We start from the raw sequence: 26,158 nt of genomic DNA on the forward strand, positions 1-26,158 counted from the left end.
CATGTGCTTATCAACATTTGATGCACCATACCATGGTACTCATTCATGCATTTAATAGTGGACTATATTACAACAAATTAACTGCCACACAGTCCTGTCATGTGTGTAGTCACAAAACATGAATATGACTTCTGTGGCAAAAATGCACTATATGTCAGCACTTGCAACTTACACATACAAAAACTCAGGAGAGACAAGAGTGACATTTAATATCCAGAACTGTCGCCGGGCACATTATTTAAAAAAAAAAAAAAAAAAACTGTCACTGATATTATCCAAAAAATTCATTTTCACTGGATTTGACAAAATAATATACACAAAATCTGCGTTCCATGTTGCCATGCCACAGCACAAAAAAACAAACTATTGTTCAAAATAATAAAAGTTTCAATTTATTGACTGAATACAAAACAGTATTTTACAATCAAAGTAAATGATGTCTGATAAATACATTAACTAGTAAAACCTAAATTTGTATTTCAAGACTGTTGTAGATATGTCTTCAGCACACCCAGATCTGCTGGTGCTCTTCCTAAGTACTGTAAAGTTCGAATATAAAACACAAACAGCCAGTGAACGAGTTTGTCCGATCTGAAAAAATTGAATGCATGTCATTGTTAAAGGAAAAGTCAAGGCTAACAACATAATACTCCAAGATGAAAGGGCTCGGCAAATGTAAGGACATTCTCAGAATATTCAACTTTTCACCAGTATGAGAGTTTAGAACATGGTAGCATACATGTACTGGTGCCAAACATGCATATAAAATAGCTGTCATGGCAACAGTACTGAAAATAACACTTTACCCACTTTTTTGGACCAGACTTCTCCTTTTATCACATAGTCCCCGTTGGAATTAAGGGAAATGTTATTCATGCCAAAAAAAAGTTATATGGACCGAGAGCATATATAGTTAGTAATTGAGAGTGAATAATTGGCTGGTCTAGTATCAACAAAAAATAAATGACTCTTCCAAAATTGAAATAAAATTAAACAGGACATGCTGGTCATGCATTTTTTGTATCCAAATTGAATTTCCTTTGTCCAGGCTCATGTACAGATATATAGTATTATGAAAGGTCAAAAAGCAAGATTGTAGGAAGTACATCAACCACCTTTGATCCGATTGTGAAACTAATTGTCGTCAGACATGTATCCTAACGTGTATATTGTATGTATCAAATTTGAACAAAAACTAACAAAGCATGCATAAGATACCCCATTTTGAAAAAGTTGCCAGTCTGCCATCTTGGATTCAATCAGTAAACCACTGCATGTGCATATGTCCCAGATAAAGTACTAGACACATGCAAAAAATGAACAGATTTGGTTCACAGCGTTCTGAAATACAACTCCAGACATACAGACAGACGGACATACACCGAATTATAAGTTCTCATTTTAATCTGTTCGAAAGGGAACTACCGGTAATAATATATAAGCCAATGTCAGACTTCATTTAAATTGTCAGTCAGTCAGAATTTTAATTGGTGACTTAGTTATAAAGGTCATGAATTTGTGTAAAGGTTGTAGAGAAAGATTCACAACACTATTGAGAAATTTCTAATTTTGTCTACGTGAAAAAAAAAAACATATTTAAAGTGACACGCTTGTCAAAATTGCATTACTGCTCAATTATTAGTCTTTTGTTCTATATGTGCCTACTACATAAAATATGATCTATACACAGTTCAAAACATTGCTTATGGTCATAACTATTGTACGGTAAGGCCAGACATTTTTTATTCCTTGTTTCTCGAGTGTTTATAAGGCAAATTTGTTGAGGAGGACGAAAACAAAATAAAATTAATTCTTTTTTTTCCATTAGATTTGTGTGATTCTCAAAGAATTGTAAGTGAGACCATTGATCGGAGAGAAGAAATGAAATAAAATTTTATTCCATGTATAATCTTGTTTCTCATCTGCGCGAGACTTCGGTACTTTGATCATGATACTCCCACGAAAATAATTTTTGTTAAGTAAGTAATTTTTTGCACTTACAATTCGGCAGGCGCGAGAAATGACGCTGAAATAAAATTTTATTTTTGGTTCATTTTCGGCTCCTGTTCATTCGACGGGTTCGCGAAACAAGGGATAATAAAAGTCTGGCCTAAACGTATTGTCGCATAATTTGGACAATTATTTAAATTTACTAGTTTGTCTGTAAATGCACAACTGGCTATTAGCATTTTTTTTTTAAATTGGCCATTAATATGCACAGTTCTGATCACAAAGTTGTTTTATAAGATAAATACAACAAAGAATATATATATATATATATACATGAACTAACCAAAGTTAAAATTATATCTACCTCAATGTTAAATCAAACATAAATCGTTCCCACTTTGCTTTTAATTTTGACACAAAACTTCTGGTTTTCAAATTTTCTTCAGTCCCACCAATGGCACTGCAAAAAAAAAAAGTTAAATAGTATAACGGTTTCTGACAAGTTTAAAGTAGAATGTACAATAATTTGAATTTAATTTGAAAACTTAAATATGTACTCACCATCGTGCCATCATTGTGTACCTGTCTACAGGCATTCCTAGCTCCCGATTTATTGAACGAATAGTATTTATATTCCTGAGAATTAAAGTTATGGTATTTTTAATTTCTATTGAAATTGCATGCATAAAATTGAATAGAATTTCCAAAGATAGAGCAATAGAGTACTCAATAGTTCGCGGCACAACACCCAATATTGTTAAAAATTAAGATGTCTTTTTTTTTTAAAACCTAATGTCAGGTATATATGAGGACATTATATCTAGACATCCAAAAAAACTAAACAAAGTCAGTTGAAGTCACTGGTGTGCAAGGCGAAAATTTGTATACAATAGACCAAATAAAAAAAAGTGTAATGACAATTGAAAAAACAAAAACATGACTACATCAAAACAAACTGCAAAACAAGAAACAATGTGCATTGGTAGCCCAAATAGTTCTGCAATATTCTTACAAATTTTGAATGAAATCAGTAACCAAATAGTTCTGTAATGTTCATACAAATTTTGAATGAAATCAGTAATCCAATAGTTCTGCAATATTCTTACAAATTTTGAATGAAATCAGTAACCAAATAGTTCTGCAATGTTCATACAAATTTTGAATGAAATCAGTAACCAAATAGTTCTGCAATATTCTTACAAATTTTGAATGAAATCAGTAACCAAATAGTTCTGCAATGTTCATACAAGTTTTGAATGAAATCGGTAACCAAATAGATCTGTAATGTTCATACAAATTTTGAATGAAATCAGTAACCAAATAGTTCTGTAATGTTCATACAAGTTTTGAATGAAATCAGTAACCAAATAGTTCTGTAATGTTCATACAAATTTTGAATGAAATCAGTAACCCAAATAGATCTGTAATGTTCATACAAATTTTGAATGAAATCAGTAACCCAAATAGATCTGTAATGTTCATACAAATTTTGAATGAAATCAGTAACCAAATAGTTCTGTAATGTTCATACAAGTTTTGAATGAAATCAGTAACCAAATAGTTCTGTAATGTTCATACAAATTTTGAATGAAATCAGTAACCAAATAGTTCTGTAATGTTCATACAAGTTTTGAATGAAATCAGTAACCAAATAGTTCTGTAATATTCATACAAGTTTTGAATGAAATCAGTAACCCAAATAGTTCTGTAATATTCATACAAATTTTGAATTAAATCAGTAACCAAATAGTTCTGTAATATTCATACAAATTTTGAATGAAATCAGTAACCCAAATAGTTCTGTAATATTCATACAAATTTTGAACGAAATCAGTAACCAAATAGTTCTGTAATGTTCATACAAATTTTGAATGAAATCAGTAACCCGAATAGTTCTGTAATATTCATACAAATTTTGAATGAAATCAGTAACCCAAACAGTTCTGTAATGTTCATACAAATTTTGAATGAAATCAGTAACCAAATAGTTCTGTAATGTTCATACAAATTTTGAATGAAATCAGTAACCAAATAGTTCTGTAATGTTCATACAAATTTTGAACGAAATCAGTAACCAAATAGTTCTGTAATATTCATACAAATTTTGAATGAAATCAGTAACCCAAATAGTTCTGTAATATTCATACAAATTTTGAATGAAATCGGTAACCAAATAGTTCTGTAATGTTCATACAAATTTTGAATGAAATCAGTAACCAAATAGTTCTGTAATGTTCATACAAATTTTGAATGAATTCAGTAATCCAATAGTTCTGCAATATCTTACAAATTTTGAATGAAATCAGTAACCAAATAGTTCTGCAATGTTCATACAAATTTTGAATGAAATCAGTAACCAAATAGTTCTGCAATGTTCATACAAATTTTGAATGAACCAAATAGATCTGTAATGTTCATACAAATTTTGAATGAAATCAGTAACCAAATAGTTCTGTAATGTTCATACAAGTTTTGAATGAAATCAGTAACCAAATAGTTCTGTAATGTTCATACAAATTTTGAATGAAATCAGTAACCAAATAGTTCTGTAATGTTCATACAAGTTTTGAATGAAATCAGTAACCAGATAGTTCTGTAATATTCATACAAATTTTGAATGAAATCAGTAACCCAAATAGTTCTGTAATATTCATACAAATTTTGAACGAAATCAGTAACCAAATAGTTCTGTAATGTCCATACAAATTTTGAATGAAATCAGTAACCCAAATAGTTCTGTAATATTCATACAAATTTTGAATGAAATCGGTAACCAAATAGTTCTGTAATGTTCATACAAATTTTGAATGAAATCAGTAACCAAATAGTTCTGTAATGTTCATACAAATTTTGAATGAATTCAGTAATCCAATAGTTCTGCAATATTCTTACAAATTTTGAATGAAATCAGTAACCAAATAGTTCTGCAATGTTCATACAAATTTTGAATGAAATCAGTAACCAAATAGTTCTGCAATATTCTTACAAATTTTGAATGAAATCAGTAACCAAATAGTTCTGCAATGTTCATACAAATTTTGAATGAAATCGGTAACCAAATAGATCTGTAATGTTCATACAAATTTTGAATGAAATCAGTAACCAAATGGTTCTGTAATGTTCATACAAGTTTTGAATGAAATCAGTAACCAAATAGTTCTGTAATGTTCATACAAATTTTGAATGAAATCAGTAACCAAATAGTTCTGTAATGTTCATACAAGTTTTGAATGAAATCAGTAACCAAATAGTTCTGTAATATTCATACAAATTTTGAATGAAATCAGTAACCAAATAGTTCTGTAATGTTCATACAAATTTTGAATGAAATCAGTAACCCGAATAGTTCTGTAATATTCATACAAATTTTGAATGAAATCAGTAACCCAAACAGTTCTGTAATGTTCATACAAATTTTGAATGAAATCAGTAACCAAATAGTTCTGTAATGTTCATACAAATTTTGAATGAAATCAGTAACCAAATAGTTCTGTAATGTTCATACAAATTTTGAACGAAATCAGTAACCAAATAGTTCTGTAATATTCATACAAATTTTGAATGAAATCAGTAACCCAAATAGTTCTGTAATATTCATACAAATTTTGAATGAAATCGGTAACCAAATAGTTCTGTAATGTTCATACAAATTTTGAATGAAATCAGTAACCAAATAGTTCTGTAATGTTCATACAAATTTTGAATGAATTCAGTAATCCAATAGTTCTGCAATATCTTACAAATTTTGAATGAAATCAGTAACCAAATAGTTCTGCAATGTTCATACAAATTTTGAATGAAATCAGTAACCAAATAGTTCTGCAATATTCTTACAAATTTTGAATGAAATCAGTAACCAAATAGTTCTGCAATGTTCATACAAATTTTGAATGAACCAAATAGATCTGTAATGTTCATACAAATTTTGAATGAAATCAGTAACCAAATAGTTCTGTAATGTTCATACAAGTTTTGAATGAAATCAGTAACCAAATAGTTCTGTAATGTTCATACAAATTTTGAATGAAATCAGTAACCAAATAGTTCTGTAATGTTCATACAAGTTTTGAATGAAATCAGTAACCAAATAGTTCTGTAATATTCATACAAATTTTGAATGAAATCAGTAACCCAAATAGTTCTGTAATATTCATACAAATTTTGAACGAAATCAGTAACCAAATAGTTCTGTAATGTTCATACAAATTTTGAATGAAATCAGTAACCCGAATAGTTCTGTAATATTCATACAAATTTTGAATGAAATCAGTAACCCAAACAGTTCTGTAATGTTCATACAAATTTTGAATGAAATCAGTAACCAAATAGTTCTGTAATGTTCATACAAATTTTGAATGAAATCAGTAACCAAATAGTTCTGTAATGTTCATACAAATTTTGAATGAAATCAGTAACCCGAATAGTTCTGTAATGTTCATACAAAGTTTGAATGAAATCAGTAACCAAACAGTTCTGTAATGTTCATACAAATTTTGAATGAAATCAGTAACCAAATAGTTCTGTAATGTTCATACAAATTTTGAACGAAATCAGTAACCAAATAGTTCTGTAATATTCATACAAATTTTGAATGAAATCAGTAACCAAATAGTTCTGTAATATTCATACAAATTTTGAATGAAATCAGTAACCAAATAGTTCTGTAATGTTCATACAAATTTTGAATGAAATCAGTAACCCAAATAGTTATGTAATGTTCATACAAATTTTGAATAAAATCAGTAACCCAAATAGTTCTGTAATGTTCATATAAATTTTGAATGAAATCAGTAACCAAATAGTTCTGTAATGTTCATACAAATTTTGAACGAAATCAGTAACCAAATAGTTCTGTAATGTTCATACAAATTTTGAATGAAATCAGTAACCCAAATAGTTCTGTAATATTCATGCAAATTTTGAACGAAATCAGTAACCAAATAGTTCTGTAATGTTCATACAAATTTTGAATGAAATCAGTAACCCAAATAGTTCTGTAATATTCATACAAATTTTGAATGAAATCAGTAACCCAAATAGTTCTGTAATATTCAAGCAAATTTTGAACGAAATCAGTAACCAAATAGTTCTGTAATGTTCATACAAAGTTTGAATGAAATCAGTAACCAAATAGTTCTGCAATATTCATACAAATTTTGAATGAAATCAATAACCAAATAGTTCTGTAAAGTTAATACAAATTTTGAATGAAATCAGTAACCAAATAGTTCTGTAATGTTCATACAAATTTTGAATGAAATGAAATCAGTCCAGACATAATTGAAATCTGCAAGACAATGAAATAATCATGATCTTGGTTTAAGTTTGGACTGGGATTAAACAAATTCTGACTAAATCAACACTGTACTCACCTAAACACAAGCAGCATAGGCCTGGGTAATTCTTTGAGGACAACCATAATTTTATCAAAATGTAATTTCGCCATTGACTGCATATATTTCATTTGCGATTTACTCAGCCTCGTATTCATATGAAAGCCGCGTCTCACATGCATATTAAGTGGTCTTTGCATTAACATTTCAGAAAATAATAAATAATCTGTGAAAATGAGAAATAATAATTATTATACATCTCTCACCGTAACGCCATAAGTTACAGCGTGTCGTAATTTTGCGGTATTTTACAGGGTATTTTGATCCGACCATATTAGGAAATGCGAATTCCAAATATGGAATGATTACGCGCATAAGCGTCCTCTAATAATAAAAACAAACATGGTTGCCACCAGAGTTTGACCGGACTCCACACAAAGAAGTTCGCTGATTCTGTTCCAAACTTTTTGGATTTCGGCATTCCCATGATGTATCCTTGGAAGGAAAAGATGTATAATAATAAGGTTATTACGAGGATACCTCAAGGTATGCACTCAGACAGTACGCCATGCATCAGCCTCCGCTGCGCGTTGGTCGATACTCCAGCTGTACTGTCTTTGTGCATACTTTGAGGTATCCTCGTAATAACCTCATAATATACGTGGAACTGTATTCTAAACAATCATCATCAACTTACACAATGTGATCACCAATCTTACAATTTTTAAATAAGTTTCTGGTCATTTTTTTGTTTCCACAAATGTGTACTTTGGAGATTAAGTAACACAACATTAACCCTCGTGCATTTGAAATTTGTACGGTATTGTCACAGAAAAACTTTACCAAGCATGACAATTGTTTACATTGTTTGCCTGTGAATGCACAACTAGCTTTTAGCAATTTATTTAAAAATTGGTCATTATTATGCACAGTTCTGACCACAGAGTTGTTTTATAAGATAAATGCAACAAATATTTTTTTATGTTCAGTATGTACTACACCAACAAAAGGGCACTACAGTCGTACCTTTAACTCCAAGCTCATTAGAATATATTTGCATACTGGGTTCATCACGAAGCACAATAGCTTTCCAAAGTCTGCAGAGTGACACTCTGTCCCTGAAAGAACAAACATTATATCAGTAAATGGAAACTTCACTTGAGCCACCATTGTAATGTAGTCAGCATCACATATAACAAATCTTAGTATTTTGTAGCTATTTTTCATATTCCCGATCTGATAGTATTTATTCATGGCTAGTACTATAGATAACATGTATTATTATACATTTGTTATCGTAACGCCATATTAGGAAATGCAAAATCCAAATATGGAATGATTACGAGCGTGAGTGTCCTCTAATTATAAAAACAAACATGGCTGCCACCAGGGTTTGACCGAACTCCACACAAAGACGTTCGCTGATTCTGTTCTAAACATTTTGGATTTTGGCATTCCCATGATGTATCCTTGGAAGAAGAGGATGCAAAGTAATAAGGTTATTACAAGGATACCACAAAGTTTGCAATCAGACAGTACAGCGTTGCATCGACCTCCGCTGCGCGCCGGTCAATACTTTCGTTGTCTTTGTGTAAAACTTTGAGGTATCTTTGTAATAAACTCATAGTATTGCCAGAAACAGTGTTAATATATACACAGGCAAAACCATTTGCTTCAACATAACATACTTAGAGGAAATTTCATCATAAAGTCCATGATCTAATAGAACAAGCTCTGCTTTACTGTCCTTGCCTTTTCGAACAAACACTGCAATAAAAACAATACAAGCATGATTATTTTAATGAATAGATCTTGATTTTGTGTAAATACCAATAAACAAATGTGACTATCATGTGACATATTCAAGATGGGGAAAAGGCCAGTGTTCAAATTTAATGTTGTCGGCCAATTCTTACAGACTTGCATCCTTTATAGATCTGAGATCAATACTGTAAACACACTAATTATTCTCTGGGTTTTAATTTCACTATTTTCAATGACAGGTAAACTTCATTAAAAAATTTAAATCCATATTAACATGTAGGATAACAATAGAACTCCTTGTTTTTTTGTTATGTTAATTTAAAACCCAATAAAATTGCAGAAAACATCAAAATAGTGAAAATAAATGGTTTTGCAGTTCAGTGTTGTTTACCGTTGCCCGGATGTGGATCTGCATGCACAAACCCTGTATGGAAAATCTGCTCTGCAAAAACACAGATGAGCTTTGTATCCACCTGAAAATACATAAGGAAAGTGAAATCTAATTACATGTACGGTATGATCTTTGTTTTGGGCTTTTATTTCAGTTTTCCCCATATTTTTATTAACATTAATTTAATTATTTATTTTTTATATATTTTATTTTAGTTATCAAGTTTTGTTTGATTGAATAATACCAGAGGTACATTACTTGGGGTTTGTAACTACGGTGACATGATACCAAGATCCCGTCACAATCTTGCTCTCGCATAAGCGTTCCAACTCAGAAAAAATGCGAATGCGCATGCCCGAGGTAACTAGGATACTGGGATGTCCAGGTGGATCAAAATAGCTGCCCACGATATGACGGATTACGAGAACTATATTTTCTGTACATTTTCGATGTATTACATTTTTCACTATGATAGTGACAAGAAAAGTTTATTTTTTTCATTACAAACCTTGAACATTGATATGCGTCATGTCAGAAGGTCGTAGCCTCAGTCTCGCTATCTACGAGAAGAGACTTGAATGGGATCTTGACATGATGTCACCATACAGTACTATGCGAGTTGCAAACCCCAAGTAATGTACCTCTGATAATACCTAATAACATTGAAACAAATTGAAAAGTATAGCAAAAATAAAGTAAAATATATAAAAATAAATGGGAAAACTTTGAATAAATCAGATTTTAATCAGACAAGTCATTGAAAATGACACAGTCCCCGTTAAATTTTTGAAATTTCTCTTTGTGCTCGTCATATTAAAGCGGAGGAGTTGTCGCAAGCGTGTCCTTGAAACTTGAGTTCCAAGTGGCGTATACAACAGATTGTTTATTTACATCAAAACAAGTGTTCCATGTAGTAGTAATATGGCCAAAAATAAAAACAGCTGTTATTCGGCCATCTTTGATCTGATTATGAAACACACTGATATGCATGATGTATGTGCCAAATACGAATGAAAATGGTACATAAATTGTGGAAATATAGTGGTAAGGCCAAAAAGTCAGATGGCTGTCAATCGGCCATCCTTGACCAGATTTTGAAATAAATTGTCATGGACATGCATCCTAACATGTATAAAGTACATGTATGTGCCAAATTTGAATGAAAACTGACAGAGCACGTCCAAGATACCGCATAAAAAAACAAAACAAGATGCCTGCCGGTCGACCATCTTTGATCCAATTGCGAAATAAATCGTCATGGACATGTATCCTAACATGTATAATCTATGTACCAAGTTTGAATGACAACTGACAAAGCAAGTCCAAAATACAACATTTTCAAAAAACAAGGCGGCTGCCAGTCGGCCATTTTGAATTGAATCGCTAAACCACTGCATGTGCATATGTCCCACACAAGGTACTAGGCACATGCAAAGAATGAACGGAATCGGTCCAAGGGATTCTGAGATATGGCGCACAGACGCACGGACAGAGATCGAATTTTAAGTCCCCGTTTTCGGACTTCGTCCGAACGGGGACTAAAAATAAAAGTGTAAAAGATGACATTCAGATGTTTCAACCAAAGAATCAATTTAAAAGTCAAATTTAGATTGGTTTTGATAACTAGCATAAGATGTTCCATGATTGGTTGGATAGTTTGGTGTTAAAGTTTGATAGCCAATCAGAAGCAGTTTTGTAAATTAAACACAAATTAAATATACATATACAATATCATTATCTGATGCCGATGGCTAACTTATTACAATAAGTTTAAAATTTCAGTGATAAAATAATTAAAACATTTCTTTGTATGGTGCTATTGGAATCCTAATTTGCATACAGGCAATGACATAATTTTTGAGGTATTTAGAAATATCTGCTGTAAGCACGTGTTCTAATGCTTCTATAGTTCCTATGTAATTGCTCATGCCTAATATTTAATATATGGATTAATACAGAACAATTATGTTAATCCAATATTCAGCTGTGAAACCACACCCTTTTAGTTTACAGCTACATGTATACTTTAACCTTTTTACCACCAGACTTTCTCACCCAAATTTTGCCTGCACTTTTTTCTTATATTCTTCAATATTTCTGACAATGAACCCTAATTTTGGAGCCAACAGACAAAATTTGAATCAATATTCAGTTATTTTTGTGCCAATTTTCTGAAGTAAAGTGCAGACTATAAAAGAATATTTTGAGAATTTGTGATGAAAAGAGGGAACTGGTGGTGAAAAAGTTTAAAAATCTGTTACAGAAACATACTCTAGTAGGTAAGAAAGTGCAAAGTAAATGTTGTTACTATTTTCTTTTATCACAACATTTCCAGACTGTGAATTCTAGACACTTACATCCTGAAGAGTAAGAGACATATTGTGAATGGATTCCTTGTCCGTCACTTTGCATCCCTCGATGTGTTCCATGGTTAACACTCGCTGATGAAAAATAAACAGATATCAGTAAATTAGAAATCATAAAGATATGTACCATTTTATTTAGTATTGGGAAAAAGAAACTCAAGACATTTTCAAAAGGTCAGTGTAAGGGATGACGTGGTTTCACTTAATATACCATTTATACTGTGTCAGAGTAAGTCATCATATCAGCCATTTTGTTCATCTCAGTTTGCAGAAAGTCAGGTTATAATCACTAGAATATGAATTCAATATGAAAGCATGAATTGGCAGATAAAGGTTTGATTTGACTTATGCCGTTCTATCAGGCATAGTTTGTAGTTGTTAGGTGAAAATTTTAGTATTCACAACTGCCTTGATTCTTGTATATTCAAAAAGTTAGAATGCAACACTGACCTTTGTTGTCAAATTCCAATATATTTTTGGCACATACACAGATTTCATATGTCTGAGATCTCTACCACACCGTTCTGCGTTGTATCCTTCATTTTCAAAATCAAGTTCTTTGGCTAATGTACCTTTCATATCCTGCAAAAATTAAAGTAAGTTATACCTTAGCTCTGTATATATTATATCAAATTTAGTTTCTGTTACTAAAATTCTGTTTATAAAAACCTGTCCAGCATCATAACTGTTTAAACAAGTTTTTTTCTTAAATGTAACTACCATATTAATTAACTTTCTAAATAGATGTACATCTCTTTACACACTACATCTGCACCCCCCCCAAAAAAACAACAACAAACAAACAAATTGCTTTTCATTCACATCCAACCACATCTGGCCTCCAAATACTGTTAATTTTTTGTGAGCACATATTTCAATGAATAAAATTTATATTGAATTTAAAATGGAAGGAATACATCCCTTGATTTAACTACAAAATGAGCAAACTCATATGCCTAGAGGGGTGTGGCAGGAGGGGGGTGGATGTACTGTGATAAAAAATCCCAACTCAAATCCTAAACAAGTGAATAGAAATGCAAAAACAAAAGAATAATTAAAGCCGCAAGCGGCGTCACCGGGGCCCAAGCTGATAAGATTCTGTTTCATAATTAATGAGGTCACATGTTAGACAATCAGGTAGCTCTTATTATCAGTAACATGAGGTCAAAATGAAGTTGGTACCATGTATTTACCTGCTTTGGTTATCGAAATATGGTTTTCAGGATATATAATGAGCCATGTTCTTATGCACAATAATGAGATTACATAATCATATATAGCCATTTTTAATGTCAGTTACATCTTTCATTCAATGTCTTCATAATGACACTAGTTACATGTCCTGCTCTTCGACAGTGTTTCAGATATGACTGCTATGCATAGTAATGAGTTGACATGACCATATATGGTCATCTGTTATTTTAATCAAATCTCTTGCTCACTGTTGTCATAATAACACAGGATTCATCTTCCTAACTGCAACAGTGCTTAAGATATAATGGTTATGCATATTAATGAGTTGACATGACCATATATGGTCATCTGTTATTTTAATCAAATCTCTTGCTCACTGTTGTCATAATAACACAGGATTCATCTTCCTAACTGCAACAGTGCTTAAGATATAATGGTTATGCATATTAATGAGTTGACATGACCATATATGGTCATCTGTTATTTTAATCAAATCTCTTGTTCACTGTTGTCATGATAACACAGGAATCATCTTCCTAACTACAACAGTGTTTGAGATATAATGGTTATGCATATTAATGAGTTCACATGACCATATATGGTAATCTGTTATTTTAATGAAATCAATTGTTTAATGTTGTCATAATAACACAGGTTTCATCTTCCTAACTCCAACAGTGCTTGAGATATATCAGTTATGCATATTAATGAGGTTAGAAGCCCCCACCCCTTAGGCGCCCAGCGACAAAACCCAGCCACGTGACATTCGGTTGAAAAAATGCAACACATGTAATTGCACAAGATCTGTTTTCCTAAAATCCAAGATGGCGGCCAAACCATGTGACTGATCAAAATAATATTATTTTTCTCATATGGAGCTAAGGCCAGGCATGGTAAATATAAAAACATCTGGTAGATTGGTTGAATCACCTCTGAGAAACAAATGCCCAAACTTTTGGGCAATTTTGCTTAAAATCCAAGATGGCGGCCAAACCACGTGACTGATCTGAAATCTTTTTTAGGTTTCTGAAAGAGATAGATATACAGATGCCATGAAGCAAAATTGAAAATAATCCCTCAAGTGTTGCCATAGTAAAAAACTACTTCCTGTTTAGAAGAAATCCAAAATGGTGGCCAAACCACGTGACCAATCGTAATAATTTTATCAAACCTAAATGGGATTCATATATAGAAGCTAAATACAACACATGAGAGGATTCGGCTAGGTGGTTCTGAAGAAGAAGATTTTTAAGTGTTTTTTGCCGTTTTTAGGAAAAACAAAATGGCGGGAAAAGTCACATGACCGCTAAAGTTTTTATTGCTGATATCTATTACACATGAGTTGTCCTATATACCATAAAAAAATCTAGACGCCTAGACCCTCAGAAAGTGGTCAAACAGCCACTTCCGGTTTTATTTCAATTCAATATGGCTGCCAAACTAATTGACCAATCGAAATTTTGAAAGCATGTTGCACCAGTTCACATTAGGGACTATCAGTATAGAGCATTATCAGACCATTCCGTTCAGCGGTTTTCTCAAACGGCTTGACGAAAAAAGTTACGGCGGAAAGAAGAAAGAAAGAAAGAAGAAAAAACCGGACAATAAGAATAGGGGCCTCGCCCTTCGGGCTTGGGCCCCTAAAAAAGAAGTTGACAATGATGGTGACTAGTTTCAAAACATGATCCATGCCTGGTCAATTAATAACAACTTGTCATCACTAGATGGCGCTCTTCAAACTGATCAACGACCTTTCATAGATACAGTAAAGGTATCACTGTCATTGAAACAGATAAACATCAAAATTTTGAAATCCCTGATAATGTCCGACACTTTAATGACACACTAGATAAATAATCACAATACTGTCCAGTTTTTTCACCATAACAATAGCCAGTTATGAATACCTCAGAAACGAGGGCGTCCTATATTGACTGAAGCACATAAATCAACTACATTCAAAACACTGTGCAAAGCAAAATTATCATCTTTCAACCCATCATTGCTTCCAAATTTTGGGACACAATGAAAAAATACATTAATTAGCAAGGAAAGCAAGGTGTTAAATTCATACAATGCTTTTTAAACAGGTAGGGATACAGAATTAATTACAGCCAATACATTTATTCAATGGTAACTAAAATGTAACAACAAAAATCACCTTAAGAACCCAGCGGAATCCGAATGATGGATGCATCCACTCAATAATATCAAATAGAATTTCTAACGTCCAGAGGTCGCTATGGTAACGGTCTCGTAAATCAATATACTGTACCTATAAGAAAAAGAAAGTTATTTGACCATTTATTTTGCAGTTATTTTCAGAAGTCATTAGCAATAAGGTATAAAAGAAGCTGTATTTTGTCCCACTATGTGGTGTAACTATTTCTAGACCACACTGTACACACTTAGATGAAGAGTATGAATAGCCACGGTGTGACTCACGAACCACACAGTGTGCTCATTACATGTACACCAGGGTATCAGCAAAGCTCAGCTGTCCTCCAGACTGCCATTAGTCAAGTGGCACATCCCATAATATACCCTATGGTGTATTACATGGATGGTTCAGAGTTCATGAAGTGTTGGTAATGACAACATCATTAGAATCAACTGCCAAAGACAAACACAGCAGAGATTAAAATTTCTGCATGATACTTACTTTTACAGCCACTTCATCGCCATTCTTCGTTTTCGCTCGGTGTACTTGAGCTAGACTAGCAGCCGCAATCGGATGCTGTTCAAAATCCACAAAGATCTCATCGACAGTCTTACCAAAGTCTTCTCGAAATAATCTATCGATCTGAGGATGAATGCAAAGAAATAATGATTGTCCATGGCAACAGTGAAATAAAAGTTATCCATGATACTGCGCTGATTTCAGTTCCTGTTAATGTGCTTCCTCCAAGGATAGTAATCGACGTGAGGTGGCGAAATACAGTTGTTTTGCCATGCATTTTAACACTTTGTGCAAATAATGCATTTTATTTGAGTTGTACCCAATGAATGAATGAATGAATAAATGAATTGAATCCATATCAAACATATCTGACAAGTATATCAGTTTAATGTGAATATAACACCAAAGGTACAATACTTGGTGTTAGCAACTACGGTGATATGATACCAAGATCCAGTTACAATCTCGCTCTCGCATAAGCGTTCCAACTCAGAAAAATGCAAAGGCACAGATGTCCAGGTGGATCAAAATAGCTGCTCACGATATGACAGATTACGATAACTATATTTTCTGTACATTATCGATGTATTACATTTTTTCACTATGAATGTGGTAATACATGTTTTATTGTTTTATTACAAACCGCCTATGTCATGTCAGAAGGTAGTAGCATCAGTCTCACTATCTACGAGATGAGACTTGAATGGGATCTTGGCATGATGTCACCATACAGTACTATGCGCGTTGCAAACCCCAAGTAATGTACCTCTGATAATACTGAATATATATTTTTTCTAATCAGGAAATTGAAACATTATATTTTGCTGCTAGAAATGTTCACTATCTATTCAATGAGAACCAATTAAAAGTAACTGAAATATCACTAGTGACAAAATAACCGATACTCTTTCATAATTGTACAAAACTCAAAATTAAAGTGGACACAGTATTCGGCATACAACGAATTTATTTTTTTAAATTCATATTTTCATTAAAATCTTTGATATCATGTAAAATAGAGAAGATGTAAAAGACAGACATACCTCTTTATACTGCCTGACCAGTGCTTTGTCCTGCAGAATTGTTAGCGTCTCTGTATATTCCTTGGGAAGAATGTGATTCATAGAGACAATCCCTTGTCCTAATTTTACATACAGTCCGCCATTTTTCATGCACGCATCTACGAGCTTGTCGGCTGATCTCTGGTGACAACCACGCATTGCATTGGAGTATGCTTTTGTACCCTAGAGAAGCAAAAATTATATGATAACCATTAGAAAGTGTGTTCAGCTTGATTCTCACTTTCAGCAACCTTTATGCTGATAATTCATCTCCCATGGCAACAAAATGTGTTCTCAAAATAATATGCATATACGACACCGTATACATCATCATTACAAAAGAACAAACAATGTTTATGACCGAAAATCAATCCCCCCCCAAATACTCTATGATCGTGAACTTGGAGCAAAAGTTACGAAGATATATGACTTTGTATGCAATAATGACAATTTATGATGAGTTGGTTGCCACTATTATAGAGCAGATACTGACACATGTTAAAGCATGTTGTTGCCATGACAATTAACTGATTTGTAAATATGAAAGCAGTTTTTACCTCCACTAACCCTTGTAGCGACCACCAATAATCTAAAGATATACCCATACCTATGTATAAGCACCTAGAAATAAAACATCACGTTATTGTTGAACACAACAGGAAAAGACTAAAGTGCACAATCATATTAAAAAACATTGAACTTTTCCCATGTAAATAGATCGGTGTCACAAATTAAAGGCACAGTACTGAATATCTTTCATGAAATATATCACATTCAAGAAATACATGTATGTTTCATCATAATTCTGGAGTAAATGTGAATTATGTATGCAACTCTGGTTGACAATGTTGAAGTAGTTTTCCCAAAAGTATTACAAAGTTGAAAGTAGTTTTCCCAGAAGTATTACAATGTTGAGAGTAGTTTTCCCAGGAATATTACAAGTTTAAAGTAGTTTTCCAAGGAATATTACAATGTTAAAAGTAGTTTTCCCAGAAGTATTACAAGTTCAAAGTAGTTTTCCCAGAAGTATTACAAGTTGAAAGTTGTTTTTCAAAGGAATATTACAATGTTAAAAGTAGTTTTCCAAGAAGTATTACAAAGTTGAAAGTAGTTTTTCCAGAAATATTACAATGTTGAGAGTAGTTTTCCCAGAAGTATTACAAGTTTAAAGTAGTTTTCCAATGAATATTACAATGGTAAAAGTAGTTTTCCCAGAAGTATTACAAGTTCAAAGTAGTTTTCAAAAGAATATTACAATGGTAAAAGTAGTTTTCCCAGAAATATTACAATGTTGAGAGTAGTTTTCCCAGAAGTATTACAAAGTTGAAAGTAGTTTTTCCAAAAATATTACAATGTTGAAAGTAGTTTTCCTAGGAATATTACGAAGCTGAAAGTAGTTTTCCCAGGAATATTACAATGTTAAAGTAGTTTTCCAGAAATATTACAATGTTGAGAGTAGTTTTCCCAGAAGTATTACAAAGTTGAAAGTAGTTTTTCCAGAAATATTACAATGTTGAAAGTAGTTTTTCCAGAAATATTACAATGTTGAAAGTAGTTTTCCTAGGAATATTACGAAGCTGAAAGTAGTTTTCCCAGAAGTATTACAAAGTTGAACGTAGTTTTTCTAGAAATATTACAATTTTGAAAGCAGTGTTCACAATCAACTTTTGTTGGCACCATTTATTAACTTCAATTTGCATAACTACAATGTGCATATCAAAACTAGGAACTTGTATTATATTCAGACACCTACCTCCAGAACCGCACAAAACCTTCAACAGCCACTCTGATTTGTCGTTTTTTCACATCCTCAAGATAAAAATAACCAAACAGTCCAGTTGCCGGAACTGATATTAACAAAAATAATAATAATTTTCTTTTCACATTGTATCTCCCAGCACTGGAAGACTGCTGCAATGTCTGTCTTTTCAGTGCATGCGAGTTAAATGTCCTCACAAGACTACATCGTTTCAAAATACTACTGGTTGATGGATTGTCATTGAAACTTCGTGTAATAATATTTGAATATGTGTTCAATCGTATTTCTGTGAAACCTTGGAGTCGATATGAACTGAAAGTGTTGTATCCTCGTTTCCATGGTAACATATACTGCAAAATTAAAAAAAAAAAAAAAGTATTTGTAGGTGTTGAATAAATCATCTACTCGTACTTAAGTATTTCGTCAGAAAGCCAGTGCATACAGTAGCACTAATACTCATTTTAACATTTTCAACAATAGTTCCCTCTTTTTATCACAAATTCACATAATAGTCTTGTTTACAGTCTGCACTTTTCTTCAGAAAATTGGAATGAAAATAGCCAATTTTTGAGTAAAAACTGAAAATCAACTCCAATTTTGTCAGTTGGCTCCAAAATTGGGGTACATTTCCAGAAATATTGAAGAATATAGGGAAAAGTGCTGTAACAATTTGGGTTCGGAAGTCTGGTGGTGAAAAGGTTAATAATGCACCACTTAATTGCAGCATCCACAATTCTCACGACTTTTCCAAAATCATGCCGGGATAATACTGATCTTTTTCCAGCCCAAGATGAGGGTTTTTGCCTTCAATTTTCTGTAATCACGATTTGTTGTTTCCATGGTTACAGAATTTGTTCTATTCACATACATGTTTCAGTGTGTTTACAACCAACTGTGTGTCTGCCTTTATTGTCATATTTTAACATTTCTGTGACATGTATTACAAAGAGTTGTTGTTGTTGTTGTTGTTGTTGTTGTTGTTTTTTGTCATTCTCAAATTCATAGTTTTGTTCATATACTTCCCATATTCAAATTAACAAAAAATTGTTTTAGGTCCATTTTCATAAATCTCAAAATTTAATCTGGTGGCCATAGGCACATCCCGCTCAATAATGGAATTTAAATGTGTCACATATAACAAGGGATTTATTGATGATGAATTTCATTTTCTTATGGAATGTAGCAGCTATACAGACATGGAGATTTTACTCGAAGTAGCCAAAGACAGGGTACAGGCACAGTCCCTCTATCATAGACACATTGACTAGATTCAGGACAAGTAGTCACAATCTAGCACATGCCCGAGGCAGACATACCAATCCAAAAACCCCATTAGAAAATAGAATTTGTAAACAATGCCCATTACAGGAGATCGAAGACGAATTACACTTTCTTTTAGTTTGCCCACGATATCAAACAGATAGAAATGATTTTATTTCCAATATTTTATTCCCCAAAGAAATCATTACCAACCTGCAAAAATTCACATATTTAATGAAAAGTAATGACAGAAATATAATAAAACTTTTAGGGGAATTTTTACATAAATCATTTATTTTAAGAAATGAGCTTTTTTTGGATATAATACCTTGACTCTTTTTTTCTATTTTTTTTATGTTATATCATACTTTGATATTATTTTAATCACTTGTATATTTATTGCTGTAAACCAATAGAACATTTGTACTTCTAAGGATGCAATAAAGTTATTATTATTATTATTATTATTATTATTATTATTATTATTATTATTATAGGGACTGTGGTACAGGGTACATGCATTTGACAGGGACCCAGAAGATAAATCATTTAGCACGGTATGTGAGGAAAGGTGTGGAGGAAATTCTTGTAATTTTTCTCTCAATTTTCTTTTTCATATTTTTATTATTTTGTAATTATTTTCTCCCTCTGGAGATTGACTTAAAGTGTTAATAAAGATTGATCGATTGTGTACCCAGTTATCTTCACCAGTTTTGTTAAGATGTACTCTTGGTTTGTTGTCTCAATACCATATTAGGATTTGATTTATTTCTGATTTAATATTACATCACAACGTTTGAGCTTGTTGCTAGGAGAGGATATTTTCCCAAATCAGACCATTTTGAAGGAAATTCATATAGCCACAGTCCCTCCACAACGAGGGACTGTGATATAGCATAGCCATGTCTAGCTCCAAGGCAATTTTTAATAAGGCAAAGACTGTTTATTGATTTTATGTAAATATCACCCCAACAACAGCCATGCAGCAGGCCACAGTCACCTGGCGTTTGTGACCTGGAGTACAGAAATAACAAGGTAACACACGCCAGCTGACCGTCGTACAAGTCTGGGTCACGGAACACTTGTCTATGGATCGCTGCAACGTTTATGTGCGTACATCTAGAAAATGGGCAGGACTCCAGAAGACGTACCTACACTTTATGCAAATTTTTTTTAATTATGCTAATTTATTCATGACGTAGCAGTTTCTGTGCTCATGAATATTCATTAATTTGTGGGTCAATACATTTTAAAAGGGGCGATATATTATTTTTGGGGGAAGAGTTAGAAAGGGGGATCAGTAATCATTAGGGGGTCAATACAAAAGAAGGGACCCATTTGGAGAGCAGCCATGCTCCTCGTGTCTGTTGTTGCACGTGACCTATACAGCTGTCAACTGTGTTCGTTCTTCATCGACTTCGACTGGCTTCCATGTGAGGTAGTATTCTTGTGTTCTGTTTTTCTGATTTGAGTTTTTGAATCCGCTGTTTATGTTTTTAACGTCTTTCATGTCTTTTGTAGGAGTGTCTAATCCGTGATTCGAACTTGCGATCTTTGAGTTCCCAGCGCACTGTCTTGTCCACTGTACCACGAGTGTCTTCACACAAATAATAGGATTTAAGTCCTATTCATAGGAGCACTGTCTTCACTAGCATTCAAAAATCTAACTAAACATACTGGATTCGAACCAGCGATCGCTCACATTGCTGACATAGTACAAATCAACTGAGTTATGTGGGTAGTCATGCAAATTGAATAATTTGTTGTCATATTTAGCTTTATTGCCAAATAGTGTTTGCGAGAAAAAGATGGGCAGGCAAGGGAATTGAACCCGGCTCCTCCTGATCACTATGTAGAGAACTGACCCACAAGACCACGATGGATTGACTGGTTGTGTTTGCAAGAGTATATAGTGTGTATATATATAGAAATACAACATATTTCTATTATTGAGTTACAATTGTCCAAAAAATTGGCAATTTTGTGTTTTTACTTGTGTAAACTATATACATGGCATAACCCGTTAGTGTACATTTTGCCAATTGGGTGTTTGCCATTTGCGTTGCCCATACCTGACCCGACCCTAACCCTAATGCCAAGACACGTTCCTGTTTATAATTCCGTTGCCCATACCTGACCCGACCCTAACCCTAATGCCAAGACACGTTCCTGTTTATAATTGCTCAATAATGATACTCTGTTGTGCACTGTCTGCAGGTAAGTTGCATTGATGTCAACTGATTAAACAAGTCGTGTTTAAGTAATTTCCACTATTAACAAGTGGTTAAATTGTGACAATAAATGTGTGGACAAATATTTGAGATTAATTTTGGTGTAGACAACTCGTTTAATTATTTTACACCATTACAAGTTGTTAAATTGAGAAAATAAATTTCTCAACAAATATTTAATACTTATTTTGATGTAAACAACTTGCGTTTGATTAATTCCCACAAATACAAGTTGTTAAATTGAGAGAATAAATGTGTGGACAAATATTTAATACTTATTTTGGTGTAGACAGCTCTTGTTTGATTAATTCCCACAATTACAAGTTGTTAAATTGAGAGAATAAATGTGTGGACAAATATTTTAGACTTATTTTGGTGTTGACAGCTCTCGTTTAATTATTTTACACCATTACAAGTTGTTAAATTGAGAGAATAAATGTGCGGACAAATATTTTAGACTTATTTTGGTGTAGACAGCTCTCGTTTAATTATTTTATACCATTACAAGTTGTTAAATTGAGAGAATAAATGTGCGGACAAATATTTTAGACTTATTTTGGTGTAGACAGCTCTCGTTTAATTATTTTACACCATTACAAGTTGTTAAATTGAGAGAATAAATGTATGGACTAATATTTGAGTCTTATTTTGGTGTAAACAACTCGCGTTTGATTAATTCCCACAAATACAAGTTGTTAAATTGAGAGAATAAATGTGTGGACAAATATTTAATACTTATTTTGGTGTAGACAGCTCTTGTTTGATTAATTCCCACAATTACAAGTTGTTAAATTGAGAGAATAAATGTGTGGACAAATATTTTAGACTTATTTTGGTGTTGACAGCTCTCGTTTAATTATTTTACACCATTACAAGTTGTTAAATTGAGAGAATAAATGTGCGGACAAATATTTTAGACTTATTTTGGTGTAGACAGCTCTCGTTTAATTATTTTATACCATTACAAGTTGTTAAATTGAGAGAATAAATGTGCGGACAAATATTTTAGACTTATTTTGGTGTAGACAGCTTTCGTTTAATTATTTTACACCATTACAAGTTGTTAAATTGAGAGAATAAATGTGTGGACAAATATTTTAGACTTATTTTGGTGTAGACAGCTCTCGTTTAATTATTTTACACCATTACAAGTTGTTAAATTGAGAGAATAAATGTGCGGACAAATATTTTAGACTTATTTTGGTGTAGACAGCTCTCGTTTATTTATTTTACACCATTACAAGTTGTTAAATTGAGAGAATAAATGTGCGGACAAATATTTTAGACTTATTTTGGTGTAGACAGCTCTCGTTTAATTATTTTACACCATTACAAGTTGTTAAATTGAGAGAATAAATGTATGGACTAATATTTGAGTCTTATTTTGGTGTAAACAACTCGTGTTTGATTAATTCCCACAAATACAAGTTGTTAAATTGAGAGAATAAATGTGTGGACAAATATTTTAGCCTTATTTTGGTGTAGACAGCTCTCATTTAATAATTTTACACCATTACAAGTTGTTAAATTGAGAGAATAAATGTGTGGATAAATATTTGATACATATTTAGGTGTAAGAACTCGTGTTTGACCAACTAACACCATTGCAAGTTGTTAAAATAATGAAATAAATATACTGGTATCATTGGATATTTGATTTAATTGTGAAACTTTCTAACAGAATGTTAACAGCTGGCTTCGAACCCTCAATCAACAATTCCGCAGACACAGTATAAATTCCACAACACCACAGAAGATATTCGTCTGTTGCCTGAATTGTTTTCGTAATATAGGGAACGCCATCGACACTTTAACAAAACTTACCTTGACTTGGGTCTTGTTTATCTCTTGTGACTGGAAACTGTTGAACAAATTGCTCGTCGTCCAGTTTAAGACGTATTTTATTATTTATTCATTCAGTTTTGTACGGTGGAGTTTTGTGAGGTTTATTATTTTTTCGCGACGTTCTTTGCTTACTTGTTTACGGTTTGAGAGATTTCAGTTTATTTGATTTACGTTTTTACGGTAGCTCTGAGCGGGACTCGAACCCACTGTCTTTTCAAGCTAATTTTGGTGAGTGTGTATCTCGTGTGATTCGAACCCATGTCGTTTGTAATGGGCGGTTTTTTATTTCCCATGTTGGCTACGCCGTAATATGCAACCACTTCCCCGTTTTATTGTGATTTTGAGAGTGTTTAATGATGTCTTCCTCGCCCGTCACGCCATGACCCAGTTTCAACCACACGGCCATTTTGCAACAAGTGCGTGACCCTCTGCGTCACCCGACTGACTATATGATCGTTCTGTTCAACTGTTAAGCTAGGATTTATTACCGTTATTATCATTATATTGTCACATGATTTATTTTACCTTATGTGTAATGTCTTAAGTATCTTTATTGTAATTTGTATATACCAATTCGTATATACCGAGGAAACGACCCCGATTGAAGGTCATGTATTTTGTGACGTCACCAATTCGTGTGTAGGTACGGCGTCTAGATCCGTGCCAGAAAATGAGATGCCATGCACTACGTACCTGACAGCACCGATTTTTCAATCCAAGTCGTGTGTTAGTAATGTTTTGCCCCACTGTGGTGCAAAACACAGACACCATCAAGCCGAAACGTCCCATGTTCCATGCCGGTGATCGGAGACGTGAACTATGACCCTGAAATCATGCCACTCTGTGTTCGTTTGTTTGTTAATTTTTTTGTTTTCTGTCGACATAAAAACTATCAACCATCATACAACTCGTAATAACTCAACTGCGTTAAAAACATCAGTGAATAAATACAATTTAAAAAAAAAAACACTGACGAAAAACAAAGAATTATTACTAAAAAATATATATTTAAATATATATATATATATAACTATCCTTTTTTATTGTATACAATAGAAATTAGTTACATCACAATGTCAATATACAACACATGTCACAGCTAATATAACCCATACAAAATAGACACTGCATACCCATTAATAATTAAAGTCTCCCCACTTGTCAAGGAAAATTGACATTGTATGTCTTCTTTTTGAAATTTCTAACTCTATCTTTTGCGTGTAACGTATATCAGATTTTATGAGATCATGGATGTACATCCATGATGAGATTAAAGCATGGTCGTTTCTTTTTTAATTTACACGTATAGATATTTCTTTTAACAATTATAATTATATGGTTTAGTAGAGGGGAGAAGTCCTTGTCTCCTAATATTATCTGTTTTGCTGACAATGTTCTTGGACATCCTAGTTTTGTTCCCCATAGATTAAAAATTGATGTCCAGATGACTTTAATAGACTCGCATTCAACAAAAAGATGCACTAGGTTCTCGGTGGTACCATGACAAAATGAGCATAAATCTGACATGGTGAATTCTTATGGAATAACATTTCATTTGTGTACAGGATATTGTGGTTTAATTTCCACTGAAACTCCCGTAGTTTGCTGCATAGAGTTACCAAAAAAGGCATGGAATAATGAAATTCCCAATCCTTGTTATCCAGATTACACAAAGTTTTAAGAAAGAGTTGACTTGTGAGTGTTGTAAAAACATGGGAGGTGAACAGTTTACGTAATTGCTTTTGAGTGGTATTTTCAAGTATAATTATTTGTTCACCGGTGACTAGACCAATAGAAGGCTCTGGTCATACACAAATTGCACGGCTATTCCTCCAGTCTAATGGCAGTGCAGAGATAACGCCATACCACTGAAGTAGCTGAACATAATTGAGCCCTAGTGCTTGGAGATTAGCCCAATTTTTAATTTTCCCATTTGTGTCAAATATATCTGCATATCTAAAAAATACACTGTTTACACTGCGCGTTTGACATCGTTTCACCAGATTTTGTTATTTTTATCTAGTTTTGTGATTAACAACTATCAGAGATAACAGTGCATAACCACAAACAATAAAGCTACCAACAGGAGAAAACGAATTAAAAATGTATCTGTGATTCAGACATTCTCTTAAAGTTAAGCTACTCTAGACTAACCCGGGGCTCTAACCTATACATCATCCGAAAGCTTGGATACTGTAAAACCATTTATTTTCACTGACATTTAATTTCACTACTTTTACGTATTGAGCATATTCACTGTGTTTTAATTTTTTACGAATTTGTCAAGGAAACAATGAGTTTTATTGTTATTTTACATGTTCACA

General features: G+C 32.8%; 1 protein-coding gene across 1 annotated transcript; it reads right to left on the reverse strand.

Annotated features, from left to right (window-relative positions):
• Positions 1–366: 366 nt before the first annotated feature.
• Positions 367–24,673, reverse strand: LOC100375602 (putative aarF domain-containing protein kinase 5). Its single transcript, XM_085500254.1, has 15 exons — positions 24,528–24,673; positions 18,493–18,848; positions 17,297–17,360; positions 16,722–16,922; positions 15,661–15,801; positions 15,160–15,273; positions 12,255–12,386; positions 11,796–11,879; positions 9,439–9,520; positions 8,972–9,050; positions 8,310–8,401; positions 7,323–7,509; positions 2,512–2,586; positions 2,315–2,410; positions 367–591 (listed from the first exon to the last, which is right to left on the reverse strand). Exons 1-15 carry the CDS (start codon positions 24,621–24,623, stop codon positions 480–482), a joined length of 1,911 nt encoding a protein of 636 aa, XP_085356380.1. The 5' UTR covers positions 24,624–24,673; the 3' UTR covers positions 367–479.
• Between the last annotated feature and the right edge of the window lie 1,485 nt (positions 24,674–26,158).

This window comes from Saccoglossus kowalevskii, chromosome 6 (assembly GCF_978046115.1).
Source record: "Saccoglossus kowalevskii chromosome 6, keSacKowa6.1, whole genome shotgun sequence".
Classification (NCBI taxonomy): Eukaryota; Metazoa; Hemichordata; class Enteropneusta; family Harrimaniidae; genus Saccoglossus; species Saccoglossus kowalevskii.

Bases quoted from the DNA above. Each gene is read 5' to 3' on its own strand.
- LOC100375602 (XM_085500254.1), bottom strand. From the start codon at position 24,623: ATGGGACGTTTCGGCTTGATGGTGTCTGTGTTTTGCACCACAGTGGGG. The intron at 11,880-12,254 runs GTCAGTGTTGCA...ATTTTTCATCAG, and splicing joins ATTGGAATTTGACAACAAAG to CGAGTGTTAACCATGGAACA. The intron at 9,051-9,438 runs GTAAACAACACT...TTTTTATTGCAG, and splicing joins AGATCCACATCCGGGCAACG to TGTTTGTTCGAAAAGGCAAG.